Here is a 20,093-nt window from a genome sequence, read left to right as displayed (position 1 = left end):
TTTTTACAGGTCCCCACTATGATCAGTGAAGTGATGAATTTATGCTAGAAAGACTAACTTTTTAGGAAGAAAGTATGCTTTCAAAAATGGATCTTGCTATTTTTAAAGTATTTGTTTTTTCAGTGACTACATTAAATATTTTTTAAATAACTGCAAAAAGGTTACCAAGAAGATGGGATGAAACAAATGTCTCTTACTGTAGATATTTGTAAAATGAATGTTTGACTTGAGTTAAAATTAATACTGTTACAATTTAGATATTGAGGCCCATATTACTATAATCTCTTCCTGTCAAAAATAACAGGTATATATTGTATATCCAGTCAGTTATATATCCTCCATCTTTGATACCTTCCAAAATGGAGTTTTCATTGCTTGAAAGTTGAGTTTTCTGCTTGAAAAAGTTCTTTTAGGTAAAAAATAATGAAAAAATAGTTTTTGTTGCAGTGAGATTATTGCAAGTTATAATTTTGTTTTGAAAACTTAAAGAAAATTAATTATTCATGTAAATACTATTTTAAATACTGTAGGCTCCTAATCTGTGAGGTTAAATTTAGATTATTAGTTTTCCATTCTGCTGTGATGAATACTCTTACATGCTGCAGCACAGTGAATAAATTACAATATTCTAGGTGAGATTTTTCAAATTTTCAAGCAACAGCTCTGAAATAGAAGTATGCCGGTGAAATTCTGCATGTGAATGGATGCTTCCTTCTTATGTTATTTCTTCTATTCAGTGATTTCAAATAGTTACCATATCTATCCAGAACAAAATAGACATCTTGGGGTGAAGCAAGTCTTATGCATCTTGCTTTGTCTTTTAATCAGGTGGAATACCACCCATGAGATGGATAGTGAATTTTGACCAAGATCTTCTGGATGGTCTGGTGTTGGCAGCACAGATGGCAGGTTATTGTCCATATTTGGTAAGAAGGTTTTTTAATATTGTGCAAGTTTTATGCAGTTCATTAATGTCACTTGTTTGTTTTTTTGCAATGCTGAGGAGTGCATTGAGGGCTGGCACTGGGGTGTGGATGTGGTGGGAGCTGCAGGTGGAGCTCTGGGTGCTGGGAGCCCGAGGAGAGAGACCTGGCACTGACCCTTTGCACAAGAAAGGTCTGGGGACCTGGGGCATAGCCAGGTGACCAGAGGGGACACATCAGGAGCTGGGGATCCAGCAGGAACACCCCAGACTTGGACACACTCAGGCTGAGGTGTGGAAAAGCCCAGGGTTTCCTTGGCACGGGATCCCTCCTCAGAGGCACCAGCTCGAGGTGTTCTTCTGTTTTTGCACCAAGATTAAATTATTTTAAGGGTCCAGATGGCTGAGACTCTGCTGTGGGAAACCTGGGGTCAAGACAGTAGGGAAACTCTGTCTGAGAGTGTCAGGGTGGGGTGTGTGGGGAGTCAAGCAGGGCATCCATCACTCGCTGCAGCCTCCCACTGCAAGGGCCCTTCAGTCCCAGCTCAGGTGGCTGCCAGTGGCTCCTGGGTGCTTGGACAGGGAACTTTCCCCAACAGCACCTCTTGGCCTATGGGAGCTTTAAAAAGAAAAAATAAAAACAAACAAACCACCCCAACATTTAGCAAGTCATGGGGGATTATTTCAGTATTAGTTTTTTTCTTTTTTTTTTTTTTTTTAACTGGGTTTATTCTTAACAGGAAATTTCAGTTCAAAATTTAGAACTTATTGAGTGCTGAATGAGCAGAAATACAAAATCAGTAATTTTGCCTAGTGGAAGGTTGAGTTTGATTTCTCTGTCTTGTCTAGATTCCCACTCACTTCATAAAGATGTATACTAATCCAAGAACTCATGAACAGTTTCTGCACAATGCCTTGATACTTGTGAAGGCTCTGCATACTATCAGTATGGATTTGGACATAAAGGTAGGTGATTTTATAGTAGCACCTCTTATATATATATATATATAAATACTTTTATTTTGATTTTTGTATAGTAGTGTTGGACATGCAGTTAAGGCGAGATTGTAGTGAAATAGTTTTGTTTCAGGATGTGTTACTATATGATGGAAACCAAAGTACTGCTTCATATTAATAGACTTAATTAGAAGTAATTTCCATAATTCCTTGCTTTGTAGAATCATGCATGCACAACTAGCTGAACATAAATTAATTCAGTTCAGATTTTAGCATCCTAAATCATACAGTGAAAACTCAAATGGAATTCATTATTGCTGTTGGAAGGCAATTTAGAAAAATATGTTTAAGAACAAACATCATGCACTTGCCATAAAAATACATGGTGAAAAAGAGTATATGAATGTCTAGTGACAATTAGATGCATCTAACCATGAAGGCCCATGAGAGTTCTGTCCCAGGTTTGGTGCATGCAGAATCAGCAGCTTTGGATGCTGGTGGGAGTAGCACTCACTTGAAACCAGCAGCTTCTGGTGACCTGTTTCTGGGAAGGAATGCAATTTTGATAATTGTTGATAATTTCTTCAATCAAGGCTCTGCTTGGGATCTCTTTTATATGTTTAGTAAACATGCTTTACATCTCCATGTAAATTGACCTATGGCTCCAAATTTTTTATATATGATGAGCTTACATAAGTTACATATTGTTCCTTTGTTCTTTTTGTTGTCCCCAAACCTAGTTTTCTCCTGCTCCCAGTCTGCATTTCTTTAACTGTCCCCTTGTAAGTTATTTACATTTCTGGGAGCACTTTGGGCTGGCTGGAAGAGCAGAAGGTGCAGTAGAATAGACACAGTATTTTAAAGTGTAGGAGAAGACTTTCCAAAGGAATTAATGGCATTAGGAATCAGAGGTAGAGCTTATTTGTGTGAACAAAATAGTATAAAAAGATGCTCAATTACAACTTTTTTCTCCTTTCCATTTGGTTGTGTTGTGATTACAGGGAAAAATTAACCCTGCTATTTCCATTTGTATCAGCTGCTGTCTTGCTGTTGTTTCCTGATACAGATCACTCTGTTAGAAAGGACTTTGCTATAACAGGCTAAACAAAGAAAATCTACTGCTTCCCATACTTGTGACTGGCAGGAAGCAAAAAAAGTAATCTTGATATAACCCTCAAAACAAAGGTATATTCTGCCTCAGTTTTTATTAAGAAAAACAGGCAGTTCAGCACATGAAGGCCGAGGCTTGATGCCAGTATGAAAAGGGTGTTGAACACTTCAGATGTGGAAGCACAATTCTAAGATATTCTCACTAATGTACCTGTTTTAAGACTAAATTGTCTACAATAAATGGGACAATCCACTTCTGTACAGACTAAAAATTTAAACAAAGGTACACAGTACCAGAAAAAAGAACAGATCTTGAATCTTCAAGGTCTATATTTTAGTTCAAAGGGTATATTTTGCATAGATTTATTGTAATTCATATATACTTTTCTAAGGCTACTGTAGAAACTCCTGAACTATCTTTATTTGCAGCAATAAAATTTGCAAAATACATGAATCCTTTTGCTGAAATCTCTTAATTTGGGAATTTTCTGATAATATTGTCTAAAATTTAGCAGGCTAAAATGTTCCAATAGCATTGGCAAAGTTCTTGACTCAGGCAGTCATTGCTTTTGAACTCTCAGGACACTTGTATTAATTAACAGCACAAGCTGAGATGTGTTAGGTCTGGAAAAGCTGGTATTTTCAATCTAAAAATCTAAGAATCTGTAATGATAAAGAAGTTCAACTGTCTGCTAAGCTTCAGCTTCAGGTTTAAATGACACTTTTAATGGAGTTCAAGGCTTTGAAATAATTTTAAGGATTAAGGTGTAGATTTAAGATGGAGTACTTTGGTCAGGAAATAGTTTCCACTTTCTGATCATGACTTACAGTTCAACCCTAGAGTATTAGTGGTGGCTTTCTATGAGTTTTTAATTTGTGTTTGATATTTTTAAGTTTTAAAATGCTTTGATTTGAACAAGATTCAGCTGAAAGCCTAAAAATTATTAGAAGATAAGATGGTGGATAGCAGCAACATGGAGGGAATGTGTGTGACAAAGAGATTAGGATAGAAGGTGCAGTGACTGGGAATAGCCAGTAAAGGAAATTTGTGTCAGACTTGATTATTTATTATTAATTTATAATTATTGCTATTGTTTGCTAACACCTATTTTAAAAGCAAAAATATTTACTATATGAAATATTTCTAATGAATCTTGTTAAGAAATACCTTTTTTTAAAATTTAGCTCTTGGAAAAGTAGATAAATGGCACAAATGGAGTTTTATGAATTAATCACAGGATAGAATTGTATCTGAGGGAATAAATTCCGATCTAAGTGGAAATGGGTAGAAGGAAGTAGGTGGCAGGAGAAAGTCTTCAACAGATAATCTACTCTGGCATCTTTTCAATCTTGAATGAAAATACAGGAGTGAAAAGTAGGGGTGTAAAACCACAGCCGTATTGGAATAATGGTTAACATTCAATAGCCATTACTGAGATAAATGAATGGAAAATTCAGAATACTTTTCAGAATTCAGGTTTAAAGCTTTTGGCACAGAAGAAGCTTTTTTACTTTGCATAGTGAATACATCCTAAAGTTCAAATCTTCACCCCGTGGTGATGGATTTAACTAGAAATACGAGATGAGATGTATGATTACATCAGTGCATGAAGAGTATAGGAAATTGATCTTAAGAATCACAAGGACAAACATTATCTAGGAATCCATGGAGAGTTGCAGGGGAACTTCAGATCAGTGCCCAGTAGTTATGTACTCACTCTCTTGGAGGGTTAGAGGAGGAGCTGTGTGAGAACTATTGGGAGTAGGATGAGCTGCTTGGCTGGGCACAGGGCAAGAGAAAACTTACCTTAAAATCTTTAAATAAACTTTAACTTGAAAATAAAAATTAACTCAGTTAAGATGATAAATATGTCTATACCTCTCTCTTGCAACACTAAAGACAGTCCAGAAGAGTAAATGTTTTTTTTTCTCTTTTTTCATACTCTGTGGCAAATAATTTTACCACTCTCCTCAGTGACTTACCCAATTGCTCAGGACTAAATTTTGACATGTTTTGATGCTGCCACTCAAACTAATTTCTGTAAATCAAATATTTAACCTGCAAGAGTAATTTCTACCTTTTATAAATCAATTTACAAAAGTATAAAACTATCTGCAATAGAAACAACTATATTGTTTTTATTTGGAAGGTGAAATTATCTTTGTAAACTCCTACTGTATGTAGGAGTATTTGGGATGGTATTTTACATAAACGAAGAGATTTTAATTTTTTTTTAAGATGGTAAATATGTATGTTTTTGCAGACAGTAAAGTTTCTATGCTTTTTCTGTTATGATGCATTTAATAACATTAGCATTGTTTCTGCTGAACTTTTGGGAAAAAAAAGTTGAGCTTAATTTTTACCCTAGGTTTATCACCAGAGCATGGCAGTGGTTTTCATTAATTAGAGGTTTTTTTGTGTGGTGACAAGATTCATGTTCATATTAACCATGAAAATAATCCATTTATTACAGGTTAGATTAAAAATATTTGTATCATAAGAATTAACTTAAAATTTCTTTTTTTTCTTCTTCCTATGTTTAGACTATGCAGGCAAAATTTTAAATGAACATCTGGTTTGTTTGTTTGTTTGTTTGTTTGTTTTTTGTTTGCTATCTTAGGCCGCTGATATCTGTGATCCAAATCCTGTCATGATGCTTATTTTGTGTGTCCACCTGTATGACGCTCTCCCTCACTACTTACCCAAGAACAGTATAGAATTTTCAGGTGCTCTCCATGCAACTGTTGTGAAGCAGGTATTGATACCATTGAATTGAGATTCATAGTAATGCAAGGTCAAAACACTGTTTGTATATATGTGTTTATGTTATGTATAATAAAGAATTAATAGCTTTCTTGTAATTTGGCTAGTAAATATAGAAGATGGAAGTGTGCATTTTCTGGTTTTATTCACTTCAGTATTGGGATTTCAGTTCTGTTTTGTCCCTATGCTTGAAAGCACATGAAAAAATCTACAAGTTTGACAAATCTGAGATGAAAGAGAGGAATGAGAGATTCACAAGCATAGAAGTGCAGTGTACACTGTACTCTCATAAATGAAGCTTGGATAGTCCATGGGAAATCTACACTTCTTTGGAAGGAAAATTATCTACCCAGTTATTTGAAGTACTTTTTTATTTTGTGATACCCTTGGTTTGTATTTTGGAATTTACCTAAAGAACACACCTTTTATAGTGTAAAATGAGTAAAAATAGGCTGAGCTTGCTGCTTTTGTTGTGGTAGGTGCTCCTGAAGAACCCAAGCAATTACACTTTGGCCTACAACGTTATTCTTGTGGGAAGAGATGCTCATGATTTCTCTTTACCGAAAGGAAACACTGTTACCATTTCTGCTGGGAAAGTAATGAAGTGTTTGTGTTATTTTTGGTAGCATTACAGGAATAGAAACTTCCTGATTTAGGAGTGGTGGAACGCTAGAAATGTGTTCAACTTCACGCAGGGCAAAATTAGCTGGTGTAAGGGTCAGGTTTTTCTCCTTAACCTGGAACAAATCTAGAGTAATATTTCAGTGGGACTCTTGCAGTTGGGCTCAGTAGAGCTTTAAGAGCAATATATAAGCCTTCAGATCATTACAAGAATCATCTGTCTCCAATATATATTTTTTTCCAATGTATCAAAACTTTATTCACATTTTTTACATCAATGCATTGTAGAAGCAGGAACAGGTAGATTTATTTTCTTCTGAAGTTGCAGATTTTGGCTCTTAATTTAAGCATGACTGGGAATTAAAGAGACCATGACACAGGTTTGAGTAGTATTACAGTGCATCTTTTTGCCCCCATCCTTCCTCCCCACCAAGATGGATATGATGTAGTTACTTGTTCATCTTACATGTCTGAGAGACATCTAGGGATTTGAGAGATTTAATTTTGGGGAAGCATTATGTTAGAATTTCTGCTAGCAGAAATACTCATGGTATATCACCATCTCATTTCACTAAGTGTTTTTTTCACTAAGTACATTTTCTCTTTCTGTGCTATGCAGCTTTATGAGTCAATGCAGGAATTTCATAAATCCCTGTTTAACTAGTGAAGACAAGAGGGATGTAATGGTGACTCTGGCTGTCAGTTAAGAACTTTCAAGTTTATCTGCAAGATATCCATTTACAGATAAAATGGATTAGAGATTGTAAGAAAGGAAGAATAAAGGTCAAGATTTGTATGAAGATAAACCATAAAGGAGGAAAAAAAATTCAAGAAGACTCTACATAAATACAGTGCTCTTTAAGGACCATCAATATGTCAGTATTAAATTACATGCCTATTATAAATATATGCAAAGGGAACCACAAATAATGCTATGTTTTCAGCAAGCTGTGAGGCTGATGTGATTCCATTTTCTTTGCAATTACTTCAAATATGAGTTATCATATAAATGTAATCCTTGAAAATACCATGTGTTTCTATGAAAGGTCAATATCATGGCTGTTTTTCATTTCACCTTTAAAATTAAACACCCAGAACAAACCACAAAGCAAAATCAAGACAGAAAAAAATGTGCAAAACCTTGTTGTTGAGTTGCTTGGCACTGTATATAGAAACAAATATTAGAAAAATTGCATAGAACTAAAAACCTGTGGAAATGCCAGTCATACACAGTAACCTCTGCAGAGTTTATTATAATGTCATGATCATTAAATTAAAAATAGGTTCTTGAAATTAATAGCTTTCTTAATATTCTGATGCAAGTGTTTAAAAACTCAGAGAATTGACGAGACATATGGCAGTCTTGCAGGTTCTTTATGTTAGATCATAATGTTGTAGGTGGGTTTGGAAATTATAGTAATGTGGATAACATTCTGAGTGTAGCTGAGTGTCTTATGTTGCATATGGCATCATTAATTCTTGATCTGAGATTCCCACTCTCCAGGGCACTGCACTGTGCTCTGTAGACTTGCAGTTATCAGGATCAACATAAACCCCCAAGGTTATGGAACAAGTCCATGAGATTAATTTGCCCTCACTTTACATTGACTATAACACGAATTAATAGAGATAAAAATGAAGCAACTTCGTGGTTTTGTCACAGAAGGCAACAATTCAAATCCAAATTCTCAGCTATTGCAAGAGTCAGAGGGCAAAGATCAGGCAGAAAGTGCTGTACACTGACTGTCTGTCTTATTTGTGACCAGAGCAGACTTCTTAAAACTTGATCCTTAAAGTGGCTTTGGGAGTGTAGGTCTCAGGCAGTTTATTCCTCTGGGTGCCTGCACCACAGCATTATTTTTTCAGAACATTTTGAATGGTGAGGTGACTTAGGAGCCTCACACTCTGGGGGACTGGGCAACTCTTCAGTGTCATAAATGGAATTGTCTGGGGGCTCTGCAGTAGGAACTTGAAAGCTGTAAGAGCCAGGTTTACAGAACTTCCAGGATTTCATCATCAATATTCAGAATTGACAATTGCAGATTTACTGCCTTCTTAAGACTAATCTCAAAATCAGAGAGATGTTTGGAGAGCTTCAAAGTGACAGCTTCGGGCGCTGAAGTTTTCTTATTCTTGCTTCATTGAAGGGCTGATGCAGATGAAGTCTAAATGTGTACCTAGTCTAAACTCTCGTTCTGTGTGGTCTTCTCCAGTTTTCTCATTAGAGAGAAGCTGTTGCTTGTACTACAGAACTTTATTTTTTCTCCCTCTTAGTTGCCCAGCTTTACTAATTATTCGGAAGGGTTTTTTAATAAATTTCTTTCTCATTCTTCATTGATAATTTGATTTAGACTATTTAGATCTGCCCAGCAAAATGCATAACAGGCTGTCTGACTGATTAACTCAGAAAAACCTATTCAGATAGAGGAGCATAAATTGAATCAGTTGTTAACTTAGGGTGATACTCTAATGAAAGAGAACTTCGTGTGTGTGTCTGTGTGTGTGTGTGTGTGTGTGAAGAAAAATTAAGCTATGTGCTGATGTAAAAAGCAGCAAGGATTCAGTATTGTTTTTTATCTAGATAGTTCTTTTAATGAATGTTTTAAGATATCCTTAGGCAGAAGATAATACTACAACAAAGTATTTCAGAGGAAACAAATTGCTTTCTTTTCTAGGATCCTTCCCTTACAAAGACTCTGAAATGTGCTCCTGAAATTACATTTTTTAGTAATTTCTGAGCCCTGGTTTTGTGGTTTTTTTTTTTCCATAGGAGACAAGGCTTTGTAAATGTGGAATTCACAATTCGTTTCCTGCACCCTGCTGAGGCAGTATTGCTTCTGATCTCAAATAAAGTTGATGGAATAGATGGTGCCACAATGGCATTCTCTCTGAAAGCTGAAGTTAAAAGTATTGAGCCTCTTGTAAGTTTATATGTGTATGATTGATATTGTCACAAAAAATATTGTTATTCTGTACATTATATCAAACAAAAGGGGACTGAGATAAGAATGAAAATGTGAGTAACCATCAACATTCACCTTTGACCTCTGAATTTTCAGATTTGCAATATTAGACTATGTACATGCAGCAAAATCCCCCGAAGAATATGTAGATTCCTAAGAACAGAAATCGCATTTGGATCATGAATAAACTGTAAAAATTTGTACTGATAGCTCTGAAAATAAATCTGGAGCCCTTTCAGCCCTTTTCAGTTATTGGAAATTCTGTTGTGGGGGTGTTGATGTGCTTCAGCCTAGTGATTTCTCATGTCATATATAGAGGGACCACAAGCTTTTGTTTGATGTTTCTGTATTTATTTGTGCTTTTTAACCACAGAGACTCTGTCAGGTATGTCCCAGTCAGGACAGGTAGGCCTGTGTTTGTAATCCACATTCATCAAGCACATCTGGAAAGACTTCTAAACTTAGATGGTGTTTACGTGATCCTCTCATTTTTTTAGCTCCCCTGAATGTGTTAGGGCAAGAGAAGGTTGGGGCAAGAGGAAAAAATAGAGGACATGTGAAAATAAGAAGGAAAAAACAATGATAACTCGATTATTGGTCTTATGGTTTTTGTTCTCTTTTAGAGTATAATAAGATGCAGATCCCCATGTTATGAGCTGAAGAAATTTACCATAAATGTCACTAATCCCTTCAAAACTGATGGCATATTCAGGTAAACAGTGATATAAAGACAATTCTTTAATGATCATCCTGTTTTATCCATTCTTTTCCATAATTATTTTCTTCTTCTTAAAAATGTAAAACCTGGAGGTTAAATGATAGGGATTTACATTCCCAAAATTGTTACAAGCACTATGAAGTGGAAGCTATCATAATGAATAAAGAAGATAAATAAGCCTTAATTGAAATCTGTCTCCGTGTAAGCAGTAAAGCTGGAGCTTTAATCAAGCAGAGTTCATGAACCTTGCTTGTATTTTTGTGTTTGGCTGAGGTCCAGCAGAATTCCAAAGAGAAACAAGCCATGTTAATTAATAGTTGGTTATTTTTCCCCAATCTGCTTTATTCTGCTGTTTAAGTTATTAAGCATGCAAAAGAAAAAAATGCTTTTGCCTTGGGGCTTGCATCATTATCAGTTAGTCTAATTTTTAATTTGTATTCATCATAGCTGCAACAACTGCAGTGCTACAAATGTTGCTTTCCTTAGTACAAAGGAAATAGATTGTTGTACCCATTTAAAATCTGTTTATGTGATCAGACTCCATATTTTGTCTTTAGTCTTTAGAACTAAGCATTGGTTCATCCCATTCATTTATTTGGAAGAACCATCTTTCACAACATTTTAAACTTGGTTTTTTCTGCAACATGAATATACATGTTGCAGAAACTGCAAATTAATTTTTTCTTTCCTCCACAGAATAGGATTGGTGTATACAAATAGTAGTAATAACAGCAACAACAATGACAATCCTGTAGCAGGACTGTTTCCACTGCTCCAGGCCTTGTGTGTAGGGATCATATTACTTTAATTAGCTTCTGTCTTTTATTTTTAAGTTCTTGAGGTGGTCAGTGAGGCTGAATTAGTTTTATGATTTGGATAACTCGCTTGGAAATTATCAATGAAGTGATGAAGTAATTTAGTTTTATGTAATTTAGTTTTATACAATTCAAAAGCTACTTGACAATTACATTAAGTCATTATCAATTTGGGCAACATTGAACCAGTAATCTAAAATTAAAATTCTTTGTATCAGGCTTACAGTGTTTAGAACAATCTAGTATTTCATCAGAGGGTGTATTATTTACTTGCAAATAACACTGGGAAATGCTAGTTTGATATCAAGGGAGAAGATCTTTTACAGAAAAACTGGGGTTAAACCACAACAAGTACTTTTAAAGTTTCTTTAATCGAAAAGAATAAGCTTCTTTACTGAGCCTGCTTTAAAAGTTAGAATAAATTGGGTTTCATTGTCATTCTGCAAGTTAAAAATGCAGTCATTATGTGTGCTTCTCATACTCCAGGGTACTCTTGCTGGAATCCACACATTTACTCCACCCAGAGAAAGTGTATCAAGTCAGGCAAGTAAAGCAAGAGCAAAAGTTTAGGTAAGTTCCAGATAACAATTGCTAACTGGAGTATATTGGCTCATCCATTTCTATTAATATTACCTGTTTGTACATGCTGTGTGCTGCCTGTTGTAAAGAATTACAGTTTAGGACATGGAAATGTCACAGGAGATGACCAAGCAGTCCCTGATCAGCGGGGGCCCCCCTGTCCAGCTCTGCCTGGGTTTCATGCTGAGTCTGATGTTCTCTGATGTCCTTTTGGCCACTCCAGCTCAGCCACCCTGGCCATGCTCCCTCACAGGTTCTTGTGACTCTGCTCCCTGGCAGAGCATGGGAAGCTGGAAATTCCTTGACTTAAGAGTAAGCACTGCTTAGCAGCAACTAAAATATCAGAGTGTTATCAACATTATTCTCATCCCATTCTAAAATAGAGCACTGTGCCAGCTACTAAGAAAAAAAAGAATAAATTCTACCCAACTGAAACCAGGAGAGTCCTGCAAAAAAATTATAAACAGATTTTTTAATATATATTCTTCAGTAATTCAATAATCCTTTATTTAATAATTTAAAATATTTTCCATAGCTGGGTGCCATTTTTAAAGCTCATGTAAACATTCAAAATCCTGAAACACTTATTCAAGGATTATTGGGAAATATAAACTATTACCTCATCAATACTGTAGGTTGAATTGTAATTATAGGGATGTTCCACAGTCATGTCATGAAATGCAGACTGTTTCTCAAATTTCTTCTAAAAAAATTACAAAAAAAGAAGACAAAATTTAAAAGCAGAAATATAATGAGCATTTATTGTTAAGGAAAAAATATATACATAATATAAGTGGAAATAGTTTTCTAAAGGGTAATTTATGCTACACTTTCTACTAAATCAAAAAAGTGTATAATAATTGTTGATATAGAAAAGGATTTTTTAATTATCTTGCATATTTCAGCTTAATTTATCCCCGGACAACCAGTCTAAATAGTGTAATTTTCACCACACATGCAGATCTCATTCTTACAGAAACTGATTTCAGGGCATCTTAGGTCTTTAGAAATTTCCAGTACTGATTTGCTCTATGTTTAGATGTTTCTGTCATCTATAATAACTGAAGCCATTTAAATGCCTCCTTTCAGAAGATCTTTTTCTTGAATGGAACAAACTTCTGTAATTTATGTTAAAAAAGTAGTGTGTGTACATTTCATGACTTATCAGTAAGGAGATTTTGCCCTCAATCTTTTTTATTCTTTTGGTAAATCCAGAAAATGCCATGTACAAATTAAGGCAAATTTCTCTAAGTGCTCTGTCAGTGTAAAACTGCCATGGAGTCAGTGCTTGCCCTTTGGGTATTTGTGTCTGTGACACAATTGATGGCAGGACCAAGGCATGCGCACGACAACTTCATCATCCCAGCACAACCAGCTGGGCTCAGAGCTCCTCCTGCATCTTCATCCTGTGGCTCCAGACTTGTCACATCCACTTTAAACCTCCCTGTAGGGAGCTTTGCCTGGCAGGTGACCCTTTTACCTCCCAGCTTTCCCCTCTGACAGTGTCACAGGCACCCAAAGTGGGGTCATTCAGGCTGGAGAGGAGACCAGCCCTTCTGTCATGGTGGTGTGGGTCTGTCACAGTGTGTCAGAACAATCCCAGTGTGGAGCTGGAGCCCGAGGAATTGCTGTGTCCTTGCTGGGACACAGCACTAAGCCCAAAACTCTAACAGTAGCTTATGTCCTTCAGTCCTGCAGGCAAAACTTCTTTATTCATGCAGAACTGGATGGTGTTTAGTGAGAAACACAGTGCTTTCTTTTTTTTTTTTTAATCCACTTGACATAGTTTTAAGTATACTGGGACAAGACTTTTTCAAGTTATGCACTTCTCTGTGCTTTTCCAAGCCCTTGACACTTCAATTATTATCTTTGGTCTGCATCTGTGTGCCAGCATGGTCTGCTCCCTGTGGGAGAAGGAAAATCAGGTGGAGAGAAGCACACCACATGGCCCAGAAATTCTGTGTAATATAAAACCACTCATAGCTTTCAAGCATGTTGGTATTTTAAAATTATGTCCATTAGGAAAAAAGGTATCAAATGACTGTAAAAGTTCAAGGTTAAATTTAATAGCTAACTTTGCCTTCACAGGTTTCCTGCTGTAAAACTAGAGAGTGGTAAAGATAGACCAGTGTTTCACTAATATTCCTATTCTAAGACCATGACTAAGCAGATTGTCATATGGAGTAGTGTCCATAAGGCTGGATCTGGATCTGTGCAAAAGCACAGATTGATTTGCAAAACATGCCGTGAATTTTGATAAATATTTTGACATTAAAAAATGTATTCTAAACCAAAAAAAGAAAAGAAATTAATGAATGAATTTCAAATCAAGCTCAATCAAGCTCTGCATTGTGTATATCTTCTTACTGTTAAATTAATTACTCCTTTTTTTAAAACTGGAGATAATGTAAGGAATTCCAAACAATTTCAATTTTCCAAATTTTATTCTTACACTTTCTGTTGTGATTCTAAGCTGTTTCATGTGCCAAGGAGAGAATTATGTTATGCAGAATACCTGTATTTACTTACTGGAAGAATAAAGAAAAAAATAGGATCTAAAAATGGCATCTGTTTGTAATTTGAGGTACAGCATTAATACCTGTTGTTTCAGAAAATACAGATTACAAATATGTTTTCAGAAGTCATTAAAATTCAGGGTAATATTTGATATCAAAGAAATCCAGCTACTCTAAGCCTAGTACCTCTTTTGGGCAGCTCTTGTTTTAGTTTCTATCCTACCCTTTATTCTGAGATCACAAACTGTTCTACAGTGTGGAAACTGGTGACTATCTTAGATGTGAATTTTGTATTCAAATGTTTCAGTATTTTCAATGCATTTCTAAGCAGTTTCTTGTATCCCTTCTCTCTAATAAGATCTTTGCTTGCTAAACATCCTAAAGTTCATTGATTAAGATGCTGCTCTGTGAATTTAAGATTTCCTTATGGTGTCTGGCACTATTTTTTTTATGTCCTTGATAATATATAGAATCTGGAGCTATAAGCTAGTGAATTCTTCTTCAAATACATATAAGAAAGTCCTTTTTTTGTGTGTGTGTTTTTTTTTGTGTTTGTTTGTTTTTTTTTTTTCTTCCCTGAGCATTTGTTGGATGGAAAACAGAGTTATTGGCTTGTTTGGAGCCTGCCATGAAGAGTAAAGGCACACCATGACCAATGGATAGCTCATATGCCATCATGATGTATGCACACTCTCTGTGTTGACTGCAGAGATGATTCTCCTTTTGATCTGGGTTTTTGGCACACTGATAACATGGCAAGCCCAGTACGATGTTATCTTGGAACTGGTATCTGACAACTCAGATAACAGATACTAGACTCTTAATGGTGCAAAAGTATGGAAGTAGGTTGGAATTAGAAGATCTTCAAGCTCCCTTCCTATCCAGGCAGTGATTTTAATCTGAACTGGTTAGAATGACCACAGCAAGAATGAATTGGAAGTATTCACACCTCAACCAGGCAACTGACAGGTGCCCTCATTAACCCATCCTCACCTGTATCATAGTCTTAAACTTCTTGTTCATTTAATGAACAGTAAAATTATCTTACTCTGTCAGCAAAAATCCCCAAACCAAATGAGGGGCAGTTGGAGAAGCTGCTTGATCTCTCTCTCTTTCTTATGAGCTGCTCTTGTTTCCTCCCCAGTCCCCAGCTCTCTCTTCCCTAGCCTTAAATATTGAAAGACCACAGAGAGGTCTTCCTGAGCCTTATCTCCTCCAGGATATCTTCGTGGGAGCAGTGCTCCAGCCCTCTGATCGCTTCTGTGTCCCTCCTGTGGGAGCTTCTGTCTTTCTTGTGCTGGGGACCCAGAGCTGGAGGCAGCTCTGCACGTGGGGTGTCACCAGAGCAGGGCAGAGGGGCAGAGTCCCCTCCCTGCCCTGCTGCCCTTGGGGCTCTGGATGCAGCCCAGGACACCTTTGGCTCCCTGGGCTGGGAGTGGACATCACCAGCTCATCTGTAATCTTTCATTTGCCAATATGCCCAAATCCTCCTCCACAGGGCTGCTTTTGAGCCGTTCATTCCACATTCTCTGCTGATCCCAGGGATTTGCCTGACTCAGGTGCTGTGAACAGGCTGTGTAGACTTATTTTATGGCAGCTTTAAGCTCTTCTCCCTAATCCTTTTCCTTATTTCCCTGTGTATTGAAAGAGGATGTATTGAACCAGACTTTGAACATAACCAAGCTTCTTATACCTTCTGAACTTTATTCCTTTCAGTTTTATTATTGAGCAAGATGCTATTTCTTTTTGTTATGGAAGAATGAGACACAATGTTCATGTCTTCCACAACACAGGTTTGTTTTCTTTTCCCATCACTTACCTGCAAGTGCTTTGTTCACTGAAGTAAGAAAAAAATTGATACTGAGAGAAGTTCAATACCGTGTTAAATCAGTCTAATGAGTTCCTCAGTTGTTCAGATTTGAAAGTAGGACTTATTCAATGTATAATTCTCACCCGTGAAAAGATGTAATGTATTTTGTTTAGTATTATTATTTTTTCATACAGCTGTTGAGCTATTTGTTACTTTTACAGTGATTCTTCTGCTGTAGTCTCTGTTTTTTGCAAGCATGACTTAACATTCTCATTCAAAGATAAAGCTTTGAGAGAAACGATGTTTTATATAAAATTAGTAATTTTTTAATGTGAGATACTTATCTGTGAAGTACAGTATAAATAGTATGTTATGCATATACTCAGAGATCATTTTCCTTTCTGAAAAATTGTCTTTAAGTAGAGATATTAAAACAAATCTCCAGGGTAACAAATTCTGAGAGTTTTGTACATCCATTTGTTTAAGGTTGTGATTTTTTCCTAGCCCAGCAAGATTAACTATTTATTTTAAGAGAGACCCAACATCAAACATTGTATTTAGTAATGGTTTGCTGTATGCTGGTTCATCAAATTTTACTGCTGGGGGGAATAACTTTTGTGTATGGATAATTTAAAATCAGAATTTTGAGCTGAAACTCACAGTATTTTTTGATACATTGCAGTATTGTTTTCAGCATCTTTGACCTCTGTGCGTATTGTAAATTAAGCAGAATTCTTCTTCCATAAGTGTCACTGCACAATCTTAACACCTGTCAACAATGGTGGGAATTACTTGTGAAGAAGAATAGAAAACTACATAAAGTCACTTTAAGAAAATGTGATGGTCAGGAACACAGTTTGCTTTGGGAGGGTGGAAGTTCAAAGGAGATTTTGTATGAAGCTGTTTTGGTTTGGGTTTTTTTTTTTTGAGTATATTTGTTCTTTTCAAATATACTTGAAAAGCAATATTGTAATGAGCAGAGTTCAGGTAATTAGGTTAAGATTTGTTCCTTTCTCCTTTCTTAGACAAAGCCTTGATTACATTAGGTTTCTTTTGAATTATTAACTGCAATGTTATTTAATATAGATCATTCCTATAGCCACTTCAAGTGGATAGGGTGATTTTTAATATTATTGGTTGGAAAATGGTTCCAAAATGTAGTGGTCTGTTTTGGTGGGGGTTTTTTTTGTTGCTTTTCTGGTGTTTATTCATAAAAAGGGGAACTAAGCTACCTACTGGTAATAAAAATGTCCAGCTTTACAATATTGTTTTAATTTTTTTTTCTTTTAGTTTTGAAAGTAGCATATTAAATTCAAAAAATAGTGTACTGCCTGAAGATTCAAAGAAAGAGACTTTCTGTAAGTACCTATGCAATACCTCATGTATTTCTGCAGTAAAAATTAGATTATCTACTGAAGCAAGATTTTGACATCTAAGTATGTTCAATATATATTGTATATGGATATGCTCAGTTAATATTATTTTTAGTTTTCATAAAATGTTGGCGTCAAATTGTGCATCACATCAAAAATTCAGCCTGGAGAAGAGAAGGTTCCAGGGTGGTCTTATTGTGGCTTTCCAGTACCTGGAGAAGTTACAAGAGAGCTGGAGAGAGACTTTTTACAAGGGAATGTAGGAACAGAACATGAGGTGATGTCTTTAAATTGAAGGAAAGCAGGTTTAGATTAGATATGAGGAAGAAATTCTTACTGTGAGGATGGTGAGGCCCTGGGGCAGGTTACTCAGAGAAGCTGTGGGTGTCCCATCCCTGTTCTATCTATTTGGCCAGAGTTTGGCAGAATTTTCTTATGTGATCTCACTTGTTTCTGTTGTTTTCACTTTCACTTATATTCTCAGGTCTGCTGTCCTGCCTAGAAAGCCAGCCAGGAAAGCTTGAGGGTCAGTGTCACAATGTGCTTAGCAGATGAAAAACACACAAAGTCAGAGAAAGTCAGAGCCTGACAGGTTCAACCCTAGGATTCTGTCCCAGCCTAATGCTTTTGTGAAAAGCAGTGAAAGAAAGCCAGTGTTGCCAGTATTTGGGTTTTGCCTATTCTAGAAGATGTCAGACATAGTTGCTGCTCTGAGAGTGAGATTCTTTGTTCAAATAGCAGTAATTTATACTTTTTCCTTTTGATGAGAGTAGACTTTTTTTTAGAGGCTGTACCTCCTTAAGGAATTTGTAATGGTGAGAACTGTCTATTTTCCTGTGTTTTGTTTCAGTGCACAGAATAGGAACACAGGTGATTAGCAAAATGTATTTAAATAATACAGCATGCAATATTGCAGCACATCTACACAACTGTAACTGTAAATAGTGATTATTGATTACAAGTGTGCCTTAAACACTGATTGCTACAGGAGGCTGTATACAGTATCTTTTTTTTTAAACTCATGCAGCTAGTCTATTTTACAGCCTGTGCTGTTGTATCTAAACATCCACTTAAATTTATTTTAACAGCTGATCAGTCTGGCCTCCTGCATGAGTTCTTCAGTCCAATGGAAAACCTGTTCTTGAAAGGGAAAGATTCTGCAGCCTTAGATATTCACTTCCTTCCCTTTTATCAGGAAAAGCGTTACTGCACTCTCATTCTGATTAATGAAAAGGTAAGAATAAAGTGTGTGTTCTGTGTTTATCATGTCAGGTAAGAATCAGGACTTTTGCCAATTGTGCATGAATAGGGTAAATGAGAGCAGTGCTGTGAAAAGAGACTTGAGGGTCCTGATCAAGGGCAACAGTTTATTGTCCTTTTACACAGAATTATATGAAATGCTACAGGCAACTTTTCATTTAAAACCACTAAGTAATAAAAAAGTAATACTGCAGGGAATGTTATTTTGGTGGCTTTTTCTAGGCATCTGAGAAAAGAAAAGAAAAGAAATTTAAATAATTTGTCTTGACGTGGGTGCAAGAACAATGCACAGGCAGGGAATGGATAAAGACTTTACTGTTCTGTACTTCTCCATGTATTCATCCCTGTATTTAGGGTATGCTGTCAAAGTAGAATAATAATTTTCCTTGCTGTCTCTTTTAAAATTTTTTTCTCAATCAGAGTTTCATTCAGAAAAGACTGTACATGAATACTGACTCCAACAACCTTTCAGTCTCTCTTGACTCATGTAGCCAAGATTTTGCCCTATATACTTAATCAAAATTCAATCAAATCACCAAATTTGATTTTGATCATATTTCAGAATTTCAAACCTTGCAATCCAGCTTTTTGATGTTCCTGTAATCCTTTATCTCAGTGGTCACAATCTTATTTCTGTGTCTCTAGTCCATCTTTTCACCTCTTTAACCTGTCTGCTGTGTTTTGTCTCTGGCTGTCAATGTTTTTCACAACCCTGTTGTTTCTATAATCTTCTTTTATGTGTGATCTCAAGGCTTGGATTCTGCTTCTTACTTTCCTGACAATGCCTCTGTGTTTCAGCTTCCCCTCTGTCCAATTATGAGCCTCTGCTTTTCTCTCTGCCACGTTTTGATGATTTGTAACAATGCATCTAAAACCAAATTACTTTTCCTTCTGCACATTTTCAGCTTCCATATTTTTACCTTCAACAGACATGGAACTTCTGCTAGTGTCTGGTGTTTGCGTGTTTGATGGGATTTTTTATTGCTTAAACATGACTTTGGCTATGTCACATGGCCAGCTTGATTTTTTTATCTTGTTCATAAAGGAAAATAAGACTGATACAATGATGCCCAAGTCTGTCTTTCTGACTCTGTCCAGTGTTTGAAAATACTGGCTATTTTTAAAGAAAACAAACTATATGACTGGGCATCTTAAAGAGTGTACAGTTATCCTGATTTTCTTGAAAACTAGCTGAGATAGAAGAGAGATTTCTGTTGAATTCACGCTGAAATAGTGAGCTCACACCTTATTGACAGCAAGGAATCACCCACAAAGAGTCCCCATGCCAGAGGTTAGCAATCTTTGTGGATGGTTCAGTGGAAAATCAATCCAGTGCTCAGCATCATTCAAAGAGAGAAATTGTTAGGGAAGAAATACACATCAACAGCTGTACATTCATAGAGGAATTTTAGGTCCATCAGTTTAATTCAATGAAATATCTAGATGCAGTCTCTAGACAGGGAAAAACCTGGCCTACTGCACTCTGGGAGTAAATCTGAGAGGAATCTCCTTTTACCTGTCATTATTTAACATCCTTTAAATCTTAGCTATTGACAATTTACCTGTTTATTGCATCTTTATTAGAAGCAGAAGGTCACACCCTGGCTGAGAAGAGTAGGCTCATGCTACACAAGGAATAGAACCTGAAAGCTGAATAATATAGTGAAGAGAAGGGAAATTTAGAC

At 36.2% G+C, this 20,093-nt stretch overlaps 1 protein-coding gene across 1 annotated transcript in view; it reads left to right on the top strand.

The window, feature by feature from the left end:
- Nucleotides 1–20,093, top strand: part of CFAP47 (cilia and flagella associated protein 47) — a gene marked incomplete at its 5' end in the record, with an annotated part of 258,098 nt that overhangs the window by 71,496 nt on the left and 166,509 nt on the right. Inside the window, 9 exons of the mRNA XM_031060192.1 lie at nucleotides 829–926; nucleotides 1,772–1,888; nucleotides 5,611–5,745; nucleotides 6,233–6,357; nucleotides 9,148–9,295; nucleotides 9,961–10,049; nucleotides 11,357–11,440; nucleotides 17,066–17,133; nucleotides 18,237–18,382. Coding sequence (XP_030916052.1) covers nucleotides 829–926; nucleotides 1,772–1,888; nucleotides 5,611–5,745; nucleotides 6,233–6,357; nucleotides 9,148–9,295; nucleotides 9,961–10,049; nucleotides 11,357–11,440; nucleotides 17,066–17,133; nucleotides 18,237–18,382 — 1,010 coding nt within the window. The remainder of the gene's footprint in view (nucleotides 1–828; nucleotides 927–1,771; nucleotides 1,889–5,610; nucleotides 5,746–6,232; nucleotides 6,358–9,147; nucleotides 9,296–9,960; nucleotides 10,050–11,356; nucleotides 11,441–17,065; nucleotides 17,134–18,236; nucleotides 18,383–20,093) is intronic.

Source organism: Geospiza fortis, unplaced genomic scaffold (assembly GCF_000277835.1).
Source record: "Geospiza fortis unplaced genomic scaffold, GeoFor_1.0 scaffold20, whole genome shotgun sequence".
Lineage (NCBI taxonomy): Eukaryota > Metazoa > Chordata > Aves > Passeriformes > Thraupidae > Geospiza > Geospiza fortis.
Note: the sequence above shows the minus strand (reverse complement) of the source record. Positions and strands in the feature narration are given on the sequence as shown.